Here is a 21116-nt window from a genome sequence, read left to right on the forward strand (position 1 = left end):
AGGGAATTATTTGCTCATTTCTTTGTTGTAAAAGCCAGAAAAAGTAGTTTTTTTTAAAAAGAAACAATATATAGTTGCTCCTACAGTATTGCAATATATCATATCGTCACACATTCTTACCAATACACAGCCATAATATTTATGGATGTTTGTCTGAATGGATAAAAGTATCTATTGATCTATCTATTTTGAGACATCCATCTGGTGGGCCACAAAAAATAACTTGGCCAGTCAAATTTGGCCCCCGGAACATGAGTTTAGAGAATAGTTTAACAGGATTTAAAGAAAAATGACAAAGCATTCACTGAATCAACTTTTGAAAGATTTAAAATAAAAGATGAAGCTGGAAAAGAAAAGTTCACTTCTGCCTGCAAGGCTTATTTTGTTGGCGTTCTTGTCAAAACTTTGATTCCCACATTGCTTATGTCATCGGAGGGGAAGCCCCGAACGAGAGCGAATAATAATGGACGTTGCTTACAGTACGAGCGTAGACAGTTTAGACTCCAAGTCCGAGTTCGTATCGTTCGACACGACACTGGAATCTAGCAACGCCTCGATGTTTGTTCCACAAGTAAAAGCGTCAAAGTCAGGAACATTTTTCTTGCTTCGCTCTATTTAACCGACTTGTCTTCAAAATAAATGAAAAACGCCTGATAATTGCTGGTATTTCACAATTTGACTCCAAGAATAAGAATGAGCGTCTTTAATCCTTCATGGTTTGACATTTCGCTGTTGTCCGCGATAAAGATCATTCTCTTCAAACTACCTTCCCAAAACAAACCCAAAGCCTGGGTGGTTACTGTTTTATTTCTGTCTGAAGTCTCGCTGAGTTAATGCTCTCAAGTTTGAAGGTCGATGTTGTATATCTGTCATCTGGCTGAGAACGTGGAGTCCGTTTGGAAGGCCAGATATGCATTGCTAAGACCCAGACTGACCACAATCTCGGTAGCAGCACATCTGTCCATTTTTGGTCACGAAAATAGCGTTTGTCCCTGTAATATCCGAGTTAAAATGGTTATTTTGTTGGATATATTCTTCATGGTGCACTTTTGCCGTGTTTTAAGAGCAATTCAGGATACATTGTTGTATATATTTTTATAATTTAATCCAGATAATGTTGTGATTAAACTGGAGAGTCTTTACTTGTCATCAAGAAAAAATATTCCTGTAGATATTTACTCCCTAAAACAAGTCCAGGTCGCTTCTTAGACCTTAGTTTTTCAATAAAAGACCTTTAATTCCTGAACTGCTTAACGTGAATTGGAATTTGAGGTCTATTTTCAAGTATTTAAGAATTAAAGATGGAACCAAATGTATTCTTGTTCTTGTAGTATATATATATTTTTTCAAATTCATCCCAGATGTGTCACTATTACACTTAAACATGACACTTTAAGTAAAGTTAAAAGAGGGGCTTTCATAGGGATTTTAAAAGTTCCCTTATATACAGTCCTAGCTTCCTTTGGAAAGGTTTGAATATAGTGCTTAATAATCTGATATTAATAAATGATATTCACCATAATTGGTTTATATGTTTCATGGGTAAATATTTGGCCAACTTTATAACTTTAAAACTAATCCAAAGTACATTTTCTTATATGGTTTATTTATTGTAGTATTGTATTGTTTATTTATTTGTAGCCAAGTTTGAATCAGGATCATATCACTGTATTTTTTGGACTATAAATCACTCCAGAGTATTAAGAAAAGCAAAAAAAAAAGCATAATGAAGAAGAAAAAAATAAGAGAACAGACATTTCATTTTGAAATGCAAGTTATATCTATAACAATGGAAAATAAAACTACAGGCGAAATAGCTGTAACGTTACATATTTACAGTTGTTTCGATAACCATAGCACAAACGAAACTACAAACAAGTTTATCAAACTCTCAATCTGACTCCAAATCACTTCATCCATTGAATACTTCATCTTCTTCAAGCAAATTATTAGATACTGGTGATGTGTCGATGAAGCTTCATGAAACGGCTGGTGAGGTATCACGATACAGTGTCGGTCTAAGTTTGAAAATGATGCCAGGTTTCATTGAAACGGTAGATCAGAGCCAGACATTATGAAGCAGAGAGTGACATCTAGTGGTGTTTCAAAATGAAGACACTGTATCATGATACCTCATCAACTGTTTCATGAAGCCTCATCAACACATCACTAGCAGAAACTGGCTCAAAAGCCTCTAGAGGCAAGGACCAGCCAAACTTTGAAAAAAAAAAAAAGTTTGACCTATATTCCAAAATATACGGTAATTAAGTTTCTAGTCATAGCAACTTTTGAACGTGTTGCACACAAACACGTCGGAGAGTAAAAATAATATAAAATATGTTCTTGATTTGACAAGCTAAGTGGTTAAAAAACGTCCCGTCAACACCACGGATCTGTTATGTATGGAAGAGACGAGCGTCTTTACGAGCGAGAGCAAAGATGGTCGGAGCAGACGGAGGAGAAAGGAAATGGAGAGACGGCCAAACAAAAAAAAGAAAAGAAAAAAAAGACCTGGTCAGAGATGAGGGAGTAGAAGGAGATGGGGTAGAGTGGCAGAGGAGTGAAAGAGAAATGACCGGAGGGGTTGAGAGATGGGAGGATAGGTGAATAAAGAACGTATCGGAGCAAAGGCTGAAAAAGGAAGAAAAGAGTGACGGGGAGGAAAAAAGCGAGGAAGGATAGTGGAGGAAGAAAGAAAGAGAGAAGGGGAGGATGTCACCCATGGCTGCCACTCATCACTCACAGCTTAATGACGCTGTTTTTTTTTTCTCTCTCCTTCTTTCTCCTCCTCCTCTCCCGCTTCTTTTCTGTGGGAGAGGAGGAGGAGGGAGTGTTCGGTCTGCAATCCAATCAAAGGGGGTCACTGGAAGTTCACAACCTCCAGGTGGGACCGTCCTCCGGGCCGAAGAGATGTTTGTGTAGTTATGAGAAGCGTCTGGGGTTTTTTTTCTTCTTTTTTTTTCTTTTCTTATTATTCCTCGCCCCGGCAGGATTTAAATGGAAGCGCCTTGGTCAAGCTAAAGATAAAAAACAAAAACACAAAGGGAGTGTCTTAAGAGTTTTGCTTCGGAGAAGGTTTTCGTGGAAATGCGAGAAAAAAAAGTCTACACAACATATAGGCGGACATTAGCCTTCTTATTGTTTTTGTCGGGTAAACATTCTTCAAAATCTTGCTGACCCAGTTTGAATTCTGAATATATTTACTCTCAAGAGAGTCCACAAGGATAGTAACCGAAACAAACCCTTTTGGCTTTTTGGCGTCAAGGTCTTGTCGAAAGGCAACCTGTCCGACGCCACGTTTCACCCGGATGTTCTTGACTCTTTGTTTCAAATGGTGTTACAAGAGGCTGGATCCCACAGGAAGTGTTCTCTCTCTCTCTTGTGCTTTATGTATTCCTGAAAGGTTAAAGCAATACAAACATTGACCTGCACCGTGCGCCATCAAATGTCTCACAGTTTTAGGTTTTAATTGTAGTATGTGTACAATGGTACGAAATACCCACAAATTCCATACGTACAATAGCTTGGCTATAAGCTTTGCGAATCTGGGTGTTTTTTTTTGTCCTCCCCGGATGCAACACTAATACACTCAGGGACTCATTCATTCGTCGTTCTATTAGACTTTATAACTCTTAATCCTATCCTTTTCTTTGCATTATTTCCATTACTTACTTACTTACTTACTTTTGATCTATGTTCTTTATATTTCCACTTTGTCATCCCTTGCACTTTGTTCTTTTGTTTGCTATCAATGGTATTTCAAATACTAAAAACTAATGATGGGTTGATGAAGCTTCATGAAGTTGTTGTGAACTGGAAACCCAATTTCCTGAAAGAGATCTCCAGAGAGATGTATAAAGTTTATCCATCTATCTATCTATCTATCTATGATCTGTTCACCTGTGACATTTAAGCCAAAAATTGTTATGTTTTGAACAATAATTTACCTGAAAATCTGATAATTTCAGTCAATTTTCGAACTTTGCAATACTGGTAGAGTCTACACTTGTCTGGTTGTATGGTTGTAACCTGTCGCCAATGATGAAGTCCAATTTTGAAAGAAAGAAAATCACTAGTGTAATCTTTTTAATCACTAGTACAAACACACATTGGATCTACTGACTCCTTCAAGAAACATCTTAAGACAGTTTTATTCGTGCAGGCTTTTCCTTGATTCTCTGAGACTACTGTGTTTGTCTCTGTGTTATCTTGACCTTTTAAGTATATCTTTTATTGGATATTGTATTGATTGTTTAAGCGCTTTATGACCCTGGTCTAGAAAAGCGCTCTATAAATATTACTTACTTACAACCTTTGTTTGCATGGTGTTCAAACACAGAAATGGACACTATCCAGGTCATCTTTTCTTTCTCAAACCCAACTTTCTACACCTTTTACTTTCCCAATTTTCCACCTTTTCCTGTTGTGGATTTCTGCTTTTGTATATTTGCCTTCGACACTTCTATGGATGAACCACATTTATGGAACTCAAATTAAACCTAATGTTAAATGAATCCAAGACCTAACTATGGTTTGTATTTTTTTTTCAACACTTTTTTCACGCTTCTATACGCGTGTCTTTGATCCGAACTCGTCTCCCGATTCCGTTAAAAGGTGAATTTTTGTGTTGTTGTGTTCCTTTTTACTTCTGGTGTGCGACTCCCATCTCTGCGATGTGTGTGCGCACGGTTGGTTTAAACCGGATCATCTCAAACGAGCCAAGATTTCGACTCCTGCTCGTGATTGAGTGCTTTTGTGTGTGTTCGCTTGTCCTCTCACTCATTCCAGTTTCTGGGAAGCGTCAGCCGTTTAGAACTCAAACAGCAAAATCTTTTTTTCTTTTTTTTTTTTTTTTTTTTCATCTCCCTCCTAGCTCTTCTCATCGCACCAAATTTGGGGAACAGCTGGGGCGGCCATGACGATGATTTGTCTCCCTCTGCCCGTCTGCTTGACAGGTTGAGAGCACGCATGTAAACTCGCACACATTTGCTAATCGTCAAACACACACACGCAATTAAACATGCACTCGTCGCACCCAGACAGACACGACTCTACACACACACACACACACACACACACATAGCCGAGCTTCTCTCTCTGAGGTTTTTTTTTTTTTTTTTTTGTCAGGGGGCGCTGCCAAAAAACACTCTGATTTCCTTTAGCCCGGGCGGTCATACATCAGCTTCGGGGGCCTCCCAACCCCGGATGGCCGCGACTGACAGAATGACATGTGTCATTTATCAAACCGGGGGCGCCGGGCCTCAGGAAAAGAACAGACCGCCGCGTGACAAAAGCCCCCGGAGAGCTTCCCCTCACTCTCGCGTCGAAGGGAGTGTGTCATACTTTGGACGCTGACAAATTTTCGGCCGAGGTATATCCACGGATGCTTCACCGACGTGGACACACAAAGCAAGGAAGCGCACTTAAGACACAACACCACCCTCTTGTAATCAAAAAAGCTGGCTTGAGGAGTGAGGATGTTATGTTGGGATCTTTTAAAAAAGGTGTCTCAAAATACATGTTGTCGCCAGAGAGAGAGCGGCCGAAGCCAAGTGTCGGGGGGTTTGCCAGCAGACAGACTGTTGGGTTTGCACGTCGCTCTTAATGAACGGTCACTGGCAGCCGAGGGGATCTTTTACTTGGCAGCACTCTTTCAAGCTCTTTTAATGCCTATCCCAACAATATCCCTCTTTTCTCCTTCATTAGTCCGTCTCCTTTTCTTTTTTTTTTTTTCATACTTCTGCTTCAACCTCTTTCATAATCCCCCCCTTCCCTCGCCCTCCCCTCCGTCTACTCTTTCCATAGTCGGTTCATTTGTCTTCATAAGCCTAATTTATTTTCTCTGCCAGATGCAAGCTGACAGCCATCACTCTCACTCACACACACACACACACACACACATGCGCTCACATGTTTTCCAAGAATACACACATCTGACCTCTTGGCTAACGCACTCACACATGCACACACAAATGAGTTCACACAGTGTATTTTCTCTTTTAAGTTGAGTGTACGAATAAGCAAGCTGTTCCTTCAAGCTTAATACAAATAATGTAACAGGATTGTGGATGTGTTAACGTCAAATATTCTGTATGCTTATCTCCCACCAGTGTAATAATAATATAGAATATAGATGCTATTATAATTAGTATCGTTTCTACTTCCTGCTGTAATTAACTATGTTTTATAATCCTTTATGTATGTCATATGTGTATTTATAGTAAATTTATATTTATCATATACGCATTTTAAGATCCTTATACATGCCATACATTTATTTATTTATGTTATGTAAACATTTGATGTGTAATTACCACATTATTGATCATTTAGGTGATATTTCAAATTTCATGATCTATAAAGAATATTCTTTCAAACGGACGATGTGATTTATCTGCCACCAACTGTCCATTTAGCTGAGTGTTTTCAATGGTATTTCAAAAACTAGAAATTAGTGATGGGTTGATGAAGCTTCATGAAGCAGTGTCATGTCTTGTTTAGAGGTCAGTAGGTGGCGCCATCAGAGTCACTACTGGAAAAAAAACTAGAAAATAATATCTACTGTGAAAGAATATGTGAGTTAAATCCCTGGAGGTCTGCACTCTCTGAGTGCTTTTCTAGTTTGTAGTACTTTTCTAGTTTGTAGTACTTTTATTGTCTTTGTACAGCTTATATTTGTATGCTAGGCTGGATAATACACTTGAGTACACAAGTTGATTTAGACACATCAATGATATTTTGGAATCTGTTAAATGACTTTTAATTTCATCAACATTAAATACAATAGGTATAGCAGTGAGTTCTGGATTTTGTAATGCGTTTGTGTCTTCTCGTTTGGACTATTGTAACAGTTTATTTTCATGTCTGTACAAGAAGGATCTGTCTCGCCTGCAGTTCATACAAAAGTCTGCAGCGAGAATTCTGAGCCGCTCTAGTAGAAGAACTCACATTTCTCCAAACCTTAAAACTCTTCACTGGCTGCCAGTTTCTTTCAGGATCAGTTTTAAAATTCTGGTTCTTACTTTCAGATCTATTCATGATCAGACCTTCCATCAGTGATCTGATCCAGACTTACACCCCAGCTCGGGCTCTGAGGTCTGTGGATCAGAATCTACTGATGGTTCCTGAACACGCTTCAGGACCAGAGGAGAGAAATCCTTCCATACTGTTGCTCCTAAGCTTTGGAACGATCTTCCTCTTCCTCTGTGTTTGATGATCTACTGACTCCTTAAAGAAACATCTTAAGACATTATTATTTGTGCAGGTTTTTCCCGGATTTTCTGGGACTCCTGTGTTTGTCTTATTTGTCTTGATCTTTTATACTATATAGTTTTAACTGTGTATTGTTTTTTATTGTTAAAGCACTTTGTGACCCTGGTCTAGAAAGGCGCTTTAGAAATAACTATTACTTACTTACTTACTTACTAACTGTGATGCTAGCTTCCTTTACACAAATTCATTTGGATTTTCAGCGTCTTATTTGTATAGTTCTAGATTAAATAAACAAATATAACATTTATTCCAAAGAACTTTCAACGTTATCGTGAGTGAGTAACGGAAAGGTATTAATTCAGAAGAATGTGTCGTCACTGCTAAGATTGATGGTTGTTATCGTTATTTTGCCATGTCTGCATGTGTGCGTGAAGAGGGAGTGTGTGTGCGTATGTGTGTGTGTGTGTGAGAGATCGAGGCAGAGTCGAACAAAAATGTGAGGGATTGTTGCCTTTCTGCTCGTTTCCAGGATCACACAGCCGTCCGTTGTCTGTCCGCGGCCTGATATTGTGCGTTGTTGAAGGATTGCTTCCTCTCTTCCTGCCTCTCTTGACTGTGAAGCTTTTCATACCCTCCGCCCCACATTCACACACACACACACACACACACACAGTCATGCATAGTTGCACACAGACACAATTAGGTTGAGATAGCTACTGATGTTTGCTTTCAGACTCCAGTCCATAACTCAGTCTATCTCTGAAGACTGTGATCCTATATTTACATCACATGACCTCCGTTAGTTTTCTATTGTTTTAATGGTGAGGGATGCATCCGACCATCTACACATGCTTGTGTAGTTTATGTTGCAATAAACACCATTTGTTTTTCTAATAATTTGAGTTTTGTATTTCAAAGTAAGGACTCTTTACGTAACTTTGGTTTTAATTAAAAGGTAAGAAAAGTCCATATTTATCAATGCTTGAAACATATGGGAAAAGCTTTTAGTTTTTTTTTACTTTTTAAAGGTAAACTAATGTGAAAACGAAACTCTCCTGAAATACCTGTTTCAAATGTTGAAGTCTTCCTCTCCAAGATGCAGGAAGTCTCTCATCATGACCATGTTTTGAACATACTACTTTATAAAGTTCTCCACCGTTTAAAATCTCAGCGAACGAGAGGTTACGAGAGCAGAGTTTATCATGGTGTAATAATGGCTTCACTCCTCCTCCAGCCAGCTGTAATCACTCACCGCTTTGTTTAATGCAACAAGTCCCTTGGAGATGGAGACTTCCGGGATTGATGACACGTGGTGACACACCTTGATGTTTGACTAATCACAGCAGAGAGGGCGAATTCCAAAAGAAAAAAATACAGGATTTAATCTACAGAAAATCAGTGATTTCAGTGGGTGGGGCTTAAGCACATTTTCTAATGTCAATATTGCAATGAAAAGAGAGTTTTGTACAAACAGACAGATACTGATGATACAATAGAGGTTGAAGCTCTATTTAAGAGACACTTAAATCAACACATTAGTAGAGCTTTAATGTCAAAAAACAGTCTGATTCTTAAGTGGCTTACTGGATGGTAATGTAGCTACAATGCTAAACTAAAGCAGAAATACATAAAAATGTAAAGAGTTTGTTGCGTGTTAGTTTCAGAAAAATTTACCTTCAAAGTCATGGAACCTCCGTTTTCATTGCCAAATACAGCATGTGTTTACAAAATGCGATGAAGGCCCTTGCTGTGTCAGTTTTTTCTACTGGCTAACTTCAAATTGTCTCCCACCACTGAGGTAGTATGGTGGTCACGTGGAAACTCCCTGACCAAAGTTAAAATAAAAGGTACGACAAAATGTAAAATAATGTCAAAATGTTTTCCATCTGAATTATTTTCCCGAGTCACTGTTCAAAACATATCCGAGCACAACCTTTTCCCTCTTCGCTTGAAACCTGAGATGACGAGCGAGGCGAAGGAATCATTATTTGGTCGGGAAACAACAGTTGGAATTTCCCTGATGACACACGTCAGTGATTTAAGTTCAGGGTCTTGTAGGTGTTGCTGCTAAAAGGAAGTGAAATAAACTTTTTTTTTTTTTTCTTAAAACTGACACCCTGTGGATTTACTTCCGAGGCCCGACTTGACAGATGTACCTTTTTTTTGGTTAGTTTGTTTGTTTCTGGGCTCCCGTCCGGTCGTGGCGTCGTCTTCCTCGGCCGCGTACAAAGTGTACAACCTCTGTGAATCCAGAGCTGACAGCAACCGAGAAACCTGATTGATGGCTTATTGTGCAACCGGACTCAGCTAGACAAAACTGGTTAGGTTATGACCCGGCTCTGGCCCGCTCATTTTCCCCTTATTTCTTATTCCTGCTCACTCATTCACCGCCTGTCAGTGTGTGTCTTCACTCTATCGCTGCATAAATATCCAAGTTTGTGCAGTTTTACACACACTTCCTCTTCATGCCTTCAACCCCCCCACACCCCACCACCACCCCCCGAAGCACTAAACTCATCATTGTTGCCATCATTCATTCTTCACTGTTTCCCTTCTTCCTTCCTTTTGCTCGCTTTGTTTTCTTTGTCACTGCTCCTTCAGGACAGGCTTTGTCCCATGACTCATTTCATCAGGTTTCATTTTACAGCTTCTATTCATACAGTCTCGGGCCATCTGAAAACACTGGCTTTTCTCAGAAAACAAGACGGAACTCAGCACGTTTTTTTTTTTTTATCTCCGTCCCTCGTTGTCAACAGTGTGTTCCTCCCTCAAGAGGAATGAAGTTAACCTGGACCTTTTTTCTTTTCGTGTTCGTTCATAGTGTGGTTCAGCTCAATGATTTTATGCTCCTTTTTTTTTTTCCACGCAACCATAGTGATTTATGGTAATTATCCATCTTCGGGGTCATCCATCAACCGGTTGTTGCTAGGCGATGAGAGCAGCTGTTGTTTTGTCGACTCCACTGTCAGGGGCAGTGCAGGTGAAAAGAGAACATGTTGTCTTTAAAGAAGCCATTATGTTTACCGTATAATGTTCCTTACTTTTTAAAGTTTGTTATTATCACAGACGATGTGATGAAGGTTAAGGTTTAAAACTCATCATATGGAAGGAATTCTTGTACAGTTTGGACATGTTGTAAGGTACTATGGATGTGAAGAATCTGGCGATATTTTGATACTGTAGTAACGAGTATATATTTGTAGTATTGTCGAGTACTTGACTCTGGTGTTGCAGAATTTACAGACCATATGACTCTTGACGAAGTCGTAACTACTTTCATTTGTTTTGAAACCAAAATATGCCCAAACATCGGCTTTAAAAGTTGCTGAACTCGACTGTATCCTCTTGTCCTCAGTCTTCGCAGGGATCTCGGAGAGTTTTTATTGTTGCTCTAGCTGCGGAGGACGTAATGACTATTGTCGAGTACTTTACTCTGGTGTTGTAGTATTTACAGACCACATGACTCTTGGCGAAGTCGTAACTGCTTTCATTTGTGTTGAAACCAAAATATGTCCAAACATCAGCTTTAAAAGAGGCAAATGTATCCTCTCGTCCTCAGTCATTACCAGGATCATCCCGGATTTTATTGTTCCTTAAGCTGAGGAGGTTTTTTTCAATTGAATATTTTCATGTTTATTTTACACCCACATGAAATGTAAACCATATAATATAAGTATCTTAGTCAGTGTCAAATCTAGGTACCTTGTTGTTGATCATGTGATCAAGATCTGAAAATGCACAGAAACATTCACTGAATACACCTCCATTCTTATTATTTGAACTACCTCAGTTTGGCTCTCATCACCGAAAACTATGGTGAAAAACTGTCTTCATAAGCCTTCAATCTCATAACAAAAAAAAGTTGTTACCAAATAATTGAAAGTCATGTGATTATAAATATAATTGATGAATAATGAAAAAAAGAAGTCTCTTCATTCCTGTTAACCAAAATAAGACCAAACAGTGTAGGAATGACTATGGTGCCTTCAATACACTGGGACTAATAAAAATCACAAAGAAAAGTAAAAATTCAACTGAAGATTTGCCCAGTGTTGTGTTGATATTAGGATATTGTTTTTTTAAGTATCAATAAGGAACTGTTATTTAAGTTAACAAATTTGTTTTATTAACTCCTAACTATTTAGTACAGTTAACATATTAACAAAACATGTTCTTCATTCAGTGCTTTCAAAGGACACACAAAGTAAAAAGTATCATTTTATGCCATTTCATTTTCTATCAAATCAGTGTTACTGTTTTTTTGTCAAGCTGTTTTTTTTTACATAAAGCACCTAGTGACACTGAGTGTCTCAAAACTGATACAAAATTTAAAAAAATATGATTATCATTATCATCTAAAAAAAAGTGATATTTTAAATTTAAAAAAATCAACAAACTGGTGTATTTTTCGATTCTTTTGATTAAAGTCTAGTAAAAGAAATATGTTTTGATTCTGTGACATCAATATCTAAATTATCGTTTAAATAACTAAAATAAATAGTCCAACTAATGTCTATTTATTGTGCCGACTTACAAAACTCCAAATGACCGTCAACCACTGACTAACAACCCTTGATCAAGACAGTCATTTAGTTGATTAAGTTGCCAAATTCGGCATAAAAATTATGAATGTTCCCACGGTTTTTATCGCATTTTCGCTTTGTACTCTCTGAATGATTATCCAGGAATGTTGACTCCAGACTGTTTTCCTCGACCGGAAGAGCGACGGGAGCTGAGACGGTGGATTTATGTGTAGTCAGTTGTTTTGGTAGCCCTGCGGCTATGGTGCCATATGGCGTGTACCCTTCCATGTAGCGAGGAACAGGTGGGGGGGGTTTTGAGGACTCTTAGGTAAGCTTTTTTTTCACCGATCAGCAACAACTTATAATTTGACTGTCCCTTTAATATCCATGCATGGATTTTTCCCTGCAGTTTTTGGTTCTTTTTTGGTGTTGAAAATGCTGCTTTTAGGAAGTGTCCTCTGGTTGCAGTGGTCTGTGGTTAAAAAAAAAAAAAAATGCCAGTTCTAATAAAAGCAAAATCTCAAGGTGAGCAAGAATGAAAAAGACCAGGACCGAGAGATGGAGATTGCCTGACATACTAAGCATTACCATAATTGGCTTTTCTACATGATGGGACAGAGGAAATAATAATGTCATTTTATTTACACTGAAACATCACACACACACACACACTTTGGGGGGAAACCATACAGGTCAATGATACACACTGATCAGGCCTGTCCAAAGCCATCAGAGGTGAGTGGCAGCAAATGGAGGAGCTGGTGACAAAGCGAAACGGGGCGAGAGAAATAAGACTGCCACAACACCGCTCGGGGTTTTTTTTTTTTTTTTTGAAGGGCCGCTAAATGGTGTGAGGGAGCGTCGCTTCTGAGCGAAGCCCTCGGCCCGAAGCGGGGTAAATCAGCGGGATGAGAACTGGAGGGATTGGACATTAACACGGCAAATGAGAGATGGGATTGACCTCTGCCCTGTGGTACGCCACGAAGAGTGAAGAGATGTTCGAGCATCTCCATGTGGACGGTCGATGCAAAGTTGTTGGTTATTTTTTGTCAAAAATGTCGCTGAATTTCCAACAAACAAATCAGTTAAAATACAACATTTACACCGGACGGGAAAAATAAGTTTTTTCCAACAAGACTTTTCCGATGAGGTTTTTTCTAAATGAAGATTTAAAAGGGTTTATTTAAGGATGTATTTGCCTCAGTTGGTCGTGAATGACTTTTAATGTTTTAGCATTGGATAGAAATAGTTGGTGATGAGATTTAAGTGATTTTACATCTGGATTTAAGGAAGGTGTTTGTTCCCTATGTGGTTATCTCTGTTCAGAACCAGCTAAAACACAAGTAAACATGACTTTATTTGGTTTTTCAGCCCTTAAAACATGTTTTAGAGTTAACTAGGTAACTATTTGGTGCTATTCCTGTTCAGGAAACGTAGTTCTTGAATCACATAAGTAATTTTACTGACCTCATTGTATCGTTTTTTTTATTAAATTAACTCCTTGGCTGAGGTATGCACCGTTTCAGTGCTTTCTTTTTTATTAAGCATTTAGGGTAACACCCTCAACCTTTGTAGAGGTCTTTTGATAATACATGTATAATGGTTTATAGGAGAATTAATGAAGATTTACAACCATTTATATCAACTTATTTATATCTTAATGAAACTGTGTAAGTTGTGGACAATTAAGAGCTTTAAGTAAAGTGAGTAAACTGGCGTTTAAGTACAATGCAATTCAAAGAATTTGAAAAATATATATACATTAAATATTCTATCTATCAAATGATATGAATTTTGTACAAATCAACCAAAGTGTGATTACAATTTCCATAATCTTACTTTCTGACCATGTTTTCAAAATAACCAATACATTGTGATTTTTAAATACAATGTAATTACAATTAGCAAAATATAACTTTCTGACCAGGTCTTCGAAATGACTTAATACAGTGTGATTTGTAAATACAATGTAATTATGATTTCCCAAATATTACTTTCTGACCTGACCTTCAAAATAAGCTAATACAATGTAATTTGTTAATGCAATGTAATAACAATTTTCAAAATATTCAATTTCAAGTCGACCAAAAACAGTGTGATATGTAGTTACAATGTAATTACGAAAATTGTGTTCGCACATAACTTAAAGCTCTTAATGTCGACCACTTTTAACACTTTGTAAAGCTTGTCATAAGTTGTCATAAATGATCGAATCTTGTCGAGGGAGCAGAGATGTTTGTCCAGAGCGAGAACATATTTCGTGTCCCAGACCAACAATCACTTCCATCCACGACGGCCGCTCAACCAACCGCACATAACCATAGAAACCTACTCGTCCTCAAAGTTATTAAACTTTACACACACATACCGGGGGCCCTGAACACATCCTTTCTCCTCTTCCTTTCAGAACTCCCATTCTCCCCGACTATCCTCCCTGGCAGCTCAAAGTGGGCTTACATTTTTGACTGACAGCCACAACAGTCGCACTACCTCACCCCTCATCCCGGTTTTTAATCCCCTCCCAATACTACTCTCCCTCCCTTTTTCCTCTTCCTCTTTTGTTCTGAGTGACGCTGGAAAGCCGCCGTGTCAGCATCTTTTCCATCTCTGATTGCCTTATTAGCCGCCGGTGGCACCCGCAGCTTCTCTGACACAGATGGTGGAAGGAGGAGGAAGACGAGGGGGTGAGGCGATGGAAGGTGGTGGGGGTGGGTTTCTGAGTTGTGTTTGTTGTTGTTTCCTCCTCTTCCTACCTCTTGTGCAGCTTGTTTGCGTGGACACTGACACCTTCGGGCTGACACTGACACACTCCCTGACACTGACGCCTGTCAAGTCGACATATGGAGGATGGGAATAGAAGAAGTAGTTTAGCGTCGGCGCGAGCGCTGTCGGCTTCTTCTCACTCGAGCCGCGTTGTTTTTAACCCTTTCGATACGTTGCCGATGAATTGGTTTGCGTTCGTTTTTCGTCCAGGGGTTTGCCTGGATCTCCATTTGAATAACCATTAAAATCCCAGTAATTACATTGATGGCTTAAAGTGATGTTCAAACTTCACCCATTTTCTACTCACCCCCCCTAAGGGTTCGGATTATTTTCAGGGTAATCTGTTCTTTTTTTTTGAGTAATAGGCCATTTTTTTTGTTTATTTTAACGTAGCGGATGACGCCGAGTGTTCATGTTCGTCCCAATTGACATCCTTAAAAACATCTAAATACCTTCATACTTCTCGTCTGTCACGTTCCTCTTTTATCGAAGCCCCGTCGAGAGAATTTCGTCCGAAAAAACTAAAACGAGTCTATATTTTGAGCTCGTTTGTAGCGGAAATTAAAAAATAGCAAGCGATACAAACAGGAAGTTGCGTTATAGACGAGCAGTATGGAGGTATTTGGATGTTTTAAAGTGTATTTTTGGACAAAAATGTAGAAGAAGACAACTAGGCTCCAGTCGCTACATTAAAATAAACAAACATTTTTGTCTGTAACTAAAAAAAAACAGATTACTCTGAACATAATCTCAACCTTTAGTCGACATGAGTGTAGAAAATGAGATCACTTTAAGATAAATTATTTTTTGCAGTGTGAATAGTTTATGGTTACAAACGAGCAGTATGGAGGTATTTGGATGTTTTAAAGTTTCTTTTTGGACAAAAATATTGACTGTGACAACTGAGCTCCAGTCGCTACATTAAAATAAACAAACATTTTTGTCTGTAACTACAAAATAACAGATTACTCTGAACATAATCTCATCCCTTTTGACATGAGTGTAGAAAATGAGATCACTTTAAGCTAAATTATTTCTTGCAGTGTGAATAGTTTATGGTTAACTGTGAGCAAAACTATCTTTATTAAAGTTATAGTGTATAAAGATAGAATTAGTCTGTTTTTTTTAAGTGCAGCGCCCGCTAAAATAAAAGCTCTCGCTGCGACACATGAAAGAAAAAAAGCTGCAGCTGTTGAACTTCCAGCTTTTTTTTTTTTTTTTTTCCCAGGCAGCAGTAACTGGCACCTCACAAACATCAGGTATTACGTCCATTCTGATTATGGGATCGAGTGCTACATGCTGTTTGAAGCTGACAGCACATCTGCCTCCTCGCTGGAGACCGATGCTGGCACCTCAGATGGGCGTCTTACAGAGGGATGGATTGGAGGAGCTGCCTTAGCATATTTAACTCTATTTCTCCCCGATCCCCCTTCCTGTCTGGGCTCATTTCTATCCATTATGTCGGCGCTCCAATTAAAAAATCGGGCCGATTTATTTTCCTCGGCAAAAAGTTTCTCTCTCTCTTATTTATAGAAGTGCACACTTGATGATTTGAGCACAGGCAACCGCAACATGGCTTGTCATGTCCACTGGCAGTTTTTCGAGCATCACGCTGTGAGGACTTCCACAACTGATGCCAACTTGACTTCAGCCAATACCAGCTTTGGCTCAGCTCAGGCAGATGGCAACTCTCTGTCTCGCTCTCTCTCTCTTTTTAACCCATAGCATGAGGAGACATGTTGGCAGAATTGATCCAAACCAATTCAGGAATATGCCAGTACGTATAAAAGGAAAGAAAATGGTATTGCAGTTCTGCTTAAGGCTCTTCTAGCAATCATGAAACAAATATGATGCACGGAAATTTTGGAAATCACAAATGTTTTTACTGTATTTAAAGGGTTGGTTATCTACAAATTCATACTCATTTTCTACTCACCCTTTTGTCGACTAAAAAGGAATTACTAGGAAAATAATCCAAACCCTTAGTGTTATAGTCAAAAATGTATGTTTATTTTAAAGTAGCGACTGAAGCTTAGGTTCATCTTAATCCAAAATGACGCGTTTTAAAACATCCAAAACCTCCATGGTTATTGTCTGTAATGCCAATCTTGTAGTGAAGCATAAACATAAGGGATTGTTCCAAAAGAAATTAAACAAGTTGATATTTTATCTTGTTTTTAGCAGACGCAGCTAGGCTAGCTGCCATTATCTTTTCACTTGCAATGTTTTTCAATGAGGAAAGATTCCAGGCAGGAACTGAGAGACTGATAACTTCCACTACAAACAATCTTAAAATTTAGACTTATTTAATATTTTGGAACAATTCCTTATGTCGAAAATTCAATACAAGAGGGACATTAAAGACAAACGGTATGGAGGTATTTGGATGTTTTTAAGTGTCTTTTTGGACGAAGATGAAGACATCTGAGCTCCTGTCGCTACATTAAAATAAACAAACATTTTTGTCTATAACTCTAAAAAGGAACGTATTACTCTTAAAATAATCCCAACCCTTAGTCGACATGAGGGTGAGTAGAAAACGAGATTTTTGGGTGAGCTTTCAATTTAATTGATTGAGTCATTTTGAGAATTGACTGAATGAAAGGGCAAACATAGTTTCTATTGCTGATCCCCTTTTTCTCTTTCGCCTCAAAGTGTTCAATAGCTTCATTAGACGACGCGGTGAAGAGGACAATCTGTCACTGTCAGGATATAGATGTTTGGCACTTTATTATTGCAACCCTGCGTCCTCTGCTGGGATTGCTGACACCGTTCTCCGGAGGACAATTTTATAGCACATCTACATACCAGAGCGCAATAGCACAACAGTTGCCTTAAACGTGCACGTTTGTATTTTAACCAAATGTCCCTCTGTTGTTCTTTTGTTTCAGCTTATGGGCCTGAAGACGAGTTTGATGGCGAAAAGGCTGAGGATGAAGAGCATCTGCTTGACGACGGTCTGTCACTAGATGGTCAAGATGCCGACTATCTGTTCAACGACGAAGAGGATGGCAGAGACAACTACAGCTGCCAAAACTCTCCACACAGCACCGGCACCAACCAGGACGCCGGGTACGCCTCACCACTCAGCACCGCCAGCGACCATCTGGTGGATCTCAAGTCGGCGTCCGTTTTCGGCGACGGCCAGGAAAAGGTCGAGCAGAAGCTGACGGAGGGCGCGGAATCCATCGACGGCCTCACTTTACAGGACAGTTTGGAAAAAATGAAGGCTGTCTATGCAAATCTTATTTCAGATGCTTCTTGGTCAAGTATTGCACTGGACATGCTGAAAGATAAACAAGGGAACAATGCCGGATCTGGCAACAACAGTGGTAGCAATCACAAAGGGAGCAATGGGATCCTGAACAATCAAAGCCAGAGTAGCACTCACTCGAAAAACAAGTATAGCAACAGCCATGCCTCAGCTGCCACGGATATAAGTACCAGCAGCACAACCACGCGAACGGTAGCAAGCAACAGCAACAGTGGCTCTGCGGTACATTCCGGCAACAACGGAGGATTGGCCTATGACTGGCACCAGGCAGCTTTGGCCAAAACTTTACAGCACACGCCATATCAACTGCTTCCTGAACCGAGTCTTTTCAGCACCGTACAACTGTATAGGCAAAATAATAAACTCTACGGACCTGTCTTTACAGGGGCTAGTAAGTTCAGGTGTAAGGACTGCAGTGGAGCGTATGACACTTTGGTCGGTCTGACGGTTCATATGAATGAAACGGGTCACTACCGCGATGACAACAAAGATACCGATGAGGACAGAGGCAAGAAGTGGTCCAAGCCACGCAAGCGTTCTCTGCTGGAAATGGAAGGAAAGGAAGATGCACAGAAAGTGCTGAAGTGTATGTACTGTGGTCATTCATTCGAGTCCCTGCAGGACCTCAGTGTCCACATGATCAAAACAAAACACTATCAAAAAGTGCCTCTCAAGGAACCAATGCCAGCCCTGGCTTCAAAACTTGTCCCTCCCACCAAAAAAAGAGCCTTTCAAGAGATCATGTCCCCGAGTTCCCCTGAGTCCGTCTCATCTGGCATCCTCCTTGGAGAGAACCCAAAAGACCAAAAAGTGGCCAATCCCTACGTCACGCCAAACAACAGATATGGCTACCAAAACGGTGCCAGTTATACTTGGCAGTTCGAGGCACGCAAGGCACAAATTCTAAAATGCATGGAATGTGGCAGTTCACATGACACCCTGCAGCAACTGACCGCACACATGATGGTGACTGGACACTTTTTGAAAGTGACCAACTCTGCCTCCAAGAAGGGCAAACAGTTGGTATTTGATCCTGTGGTTGAGGAGAAGATACAATCAATTCCTCTGCCGCCAACTACCACGAGACTTCCTACACCCAACGAGAGGTCGCAGCCGGATTCCCCGATGCAGCCGCTGAGCCCTGAAGAAGAAAGTCAACAAAACGAGATGGAGTCAGAAGAAGAGAATATGAAGGACGTTAACCTAGAGAAGAAAATTAAAGAGGAGGCGGAGGACATACCTGAGAAGTCTGACAAACCAGGAAAGACTAAATCCTGCCGATATCTTACAGAAGAAGACCTGGATGAATCTCCTAAAGGTGGGCTGGACATCTTGAAAAAATTAGAAAACACCGTTTCAAGTGCAATCACCAAGGCCCAGACCGGTGCACCGACCTGGGGTGGATACCCCAGCATTCATGCCGCGTATCAGCTCCACGGTTCTCTGAAGCCCAGCCTGCCAGCGTATGCACACGTGCAACCATTACTCAGTAGCAACACTGTAAAAAGTGTGTCCTACGATCTGGGCTCCCTGCTTCATTCACCAAAAAGTCCCTCTGCATCCACATGTCACAAAAACAATGTGCTAGCGATGGAGAAGCTCATAGAAAAAGTGGCAGGAAATAAGTCTGTTAAAAGTGATAAAGAGGAGAAAAACTCTGAGATGATTTCAAGATCTCTAAATTCCCCTTTGCAGAACCACAAACCTGCTTTAGTTCCTAAGGCTGTTAGATCCTCTGCCGCGGAGGAGCACACCGGAGACGTGGACGTCAAGACGGAGAAGGAGATAAAGAGGGAGGTTTCCTCACCGATAAAGCCGGTCAGCAACGGCTGTAGTAACCTGAGCATCATAACCGACCATGCACCGGAGCAGCCGCTCATTAATCCTCTCAGTGCGTTGCAGTCCATCATGAACAACCATTTGGGTAAAGCTTCAAAGGCGACCAGTCCTTACGTGGACACCTTTGCGAAGGTGTACAGGTCAAGCGGCACTCCCAACAGTCAGGTCAAACAAAGTGAGCCCATGAACCCTTACCAAGCCGACGATCACGATGATCAGCCCATAGATTTGACCAAATCCAAAACTACTAACGGCACAAGCAAGATTTCTTGTAGCTCCAACGGCAACGGTGTAAATACTTCCAAGGAAACGTCCAAAAATCTATCCAACTCCACAACTCCACCCCTCCGCGAGAACGCCCTGATGGACATTTCGGCGATGGTTAAAAACCTGACGGGCCGGCTGACACCAAAGTCCACGACACCTTCCTCCATGTCCGAGAAATCGGACATCGACAGCTCGGCGTTCGACGACAGCTTCGAGGAGCTGTCTCAGATCCAAAGACGCAAAGGCCGACAGTCCAACTGGAACCCGCAGCACCTCCTGATTCTCCAGGCGCAGTTCGTCTCGGGTCTTAAGGAAACTCCAGAGGGAAGGTTCATCGTCAACGACCTCGGAACCCAGGAGAGGGTTCACATCTGTAAATTCACTGGTCTCTCTATGACTACTATCTCACATTGGCTGGCTAATGTCAAGTATCAGCTGAAGCGGACAGGTGGAACCAAGTTCCTGAAAAACATTGACTCCGGCCAGCCTTTGTTTTTGTGCAGCGACTGTGCGTCCCAGTTCAGATCCCCCTCGTCCTACATCCACCACTTGGAGACCCACCTCGGCTTCACCTTGAAGGACCTCACTAAGCTCTCCATTGAACTCTTAGAGCAGCAGGGAGTGGGAAGGATAGAGGACAAAACTTTCAGCTCGTCTTTGTTGACGGACGACGACGGCGGCTGCTCCGTGTTCCAGTGCAAACTGTGCAATCGGACTTTCATGAGCAAACACGCAATCAAATTGCATCTTTGCAAAACCCACGGCAAATCCCCGGAGGACCATCTGATCTTTGTGAAAGAGGTGGAGAAGTTTGATAAAGACTGACTTGAGATGAAGCATGACTGATTCCAATTGCACTAAAAAGCTCCTAATGGTGTCACAACTGTATAAAAAAAAAAAAAAGACGTTTTAAAGCATATTTTATGAGAAAAAAAAAAAACCGGTAGCTTTAATACCACATGCTGTAATTATACCTAGTGTCAGGGACTTCTGAAAACCACAGCTTTGGTTCTATTTGGTAAGTTAATGTTCAACGTGGTGCTGCAACCAGAGCACTTTGTCACTGACTAATTGTTTCTTTCTAATGCACTGCGTCATCTCTGAGCCTCTCGTTTTCTCGTCCATCTGTCGTTGGTAACTGGACCAAGCCGTTATCTAGAGCACGGAATTTCATCGAAGACACATTTCAACCCTTTTTTTTTTTGGCGTATTATTTTGACTCCAGTTTTGCATGCTTC

The 21116-nt window shown here is 40.4% G+C and overlaps 1 protein-coding gene across 1 annotated transcript in view; it reads left to right on the top strand.

The window, feature by feature from the left end:
• LOC148083269 (teashirt homolog 1-like) overlaps positions 1-21116 on the top strand; it is a 37640-nt gene that overhangs the window by 15821 nt on the left and 703 nt on the right. The window contains exon 2 of the mRNA XM_087786435.1: positions 17390-21116. This exon is cut by the window's right edge and continues 703 nt beyond it. Within this exon, the coding sequence (XP_087642561.1) occupies positions 17390-20703 (3314 nt within the window). The 3' untranslated portion in view covers positions 20704-21116. The remainder of the gene's footprint in view (positions 1-17389) is intronic.

Source organism: Callionymus lyra, chromosome 3 (genome assembly GCF_982586985.1).
Source record: "Callionymus lyra chromosome 3, fCalLyr1.hap1.1, whole genome shotgun sequence".
Taxonomy (NCBI): domain Eukaryota; kingdom Metazoa; phylum Chordata; class Actinopteri; order Syngnathiformes; family Callionymidae; genus Callionymus; species Callionymus lyra.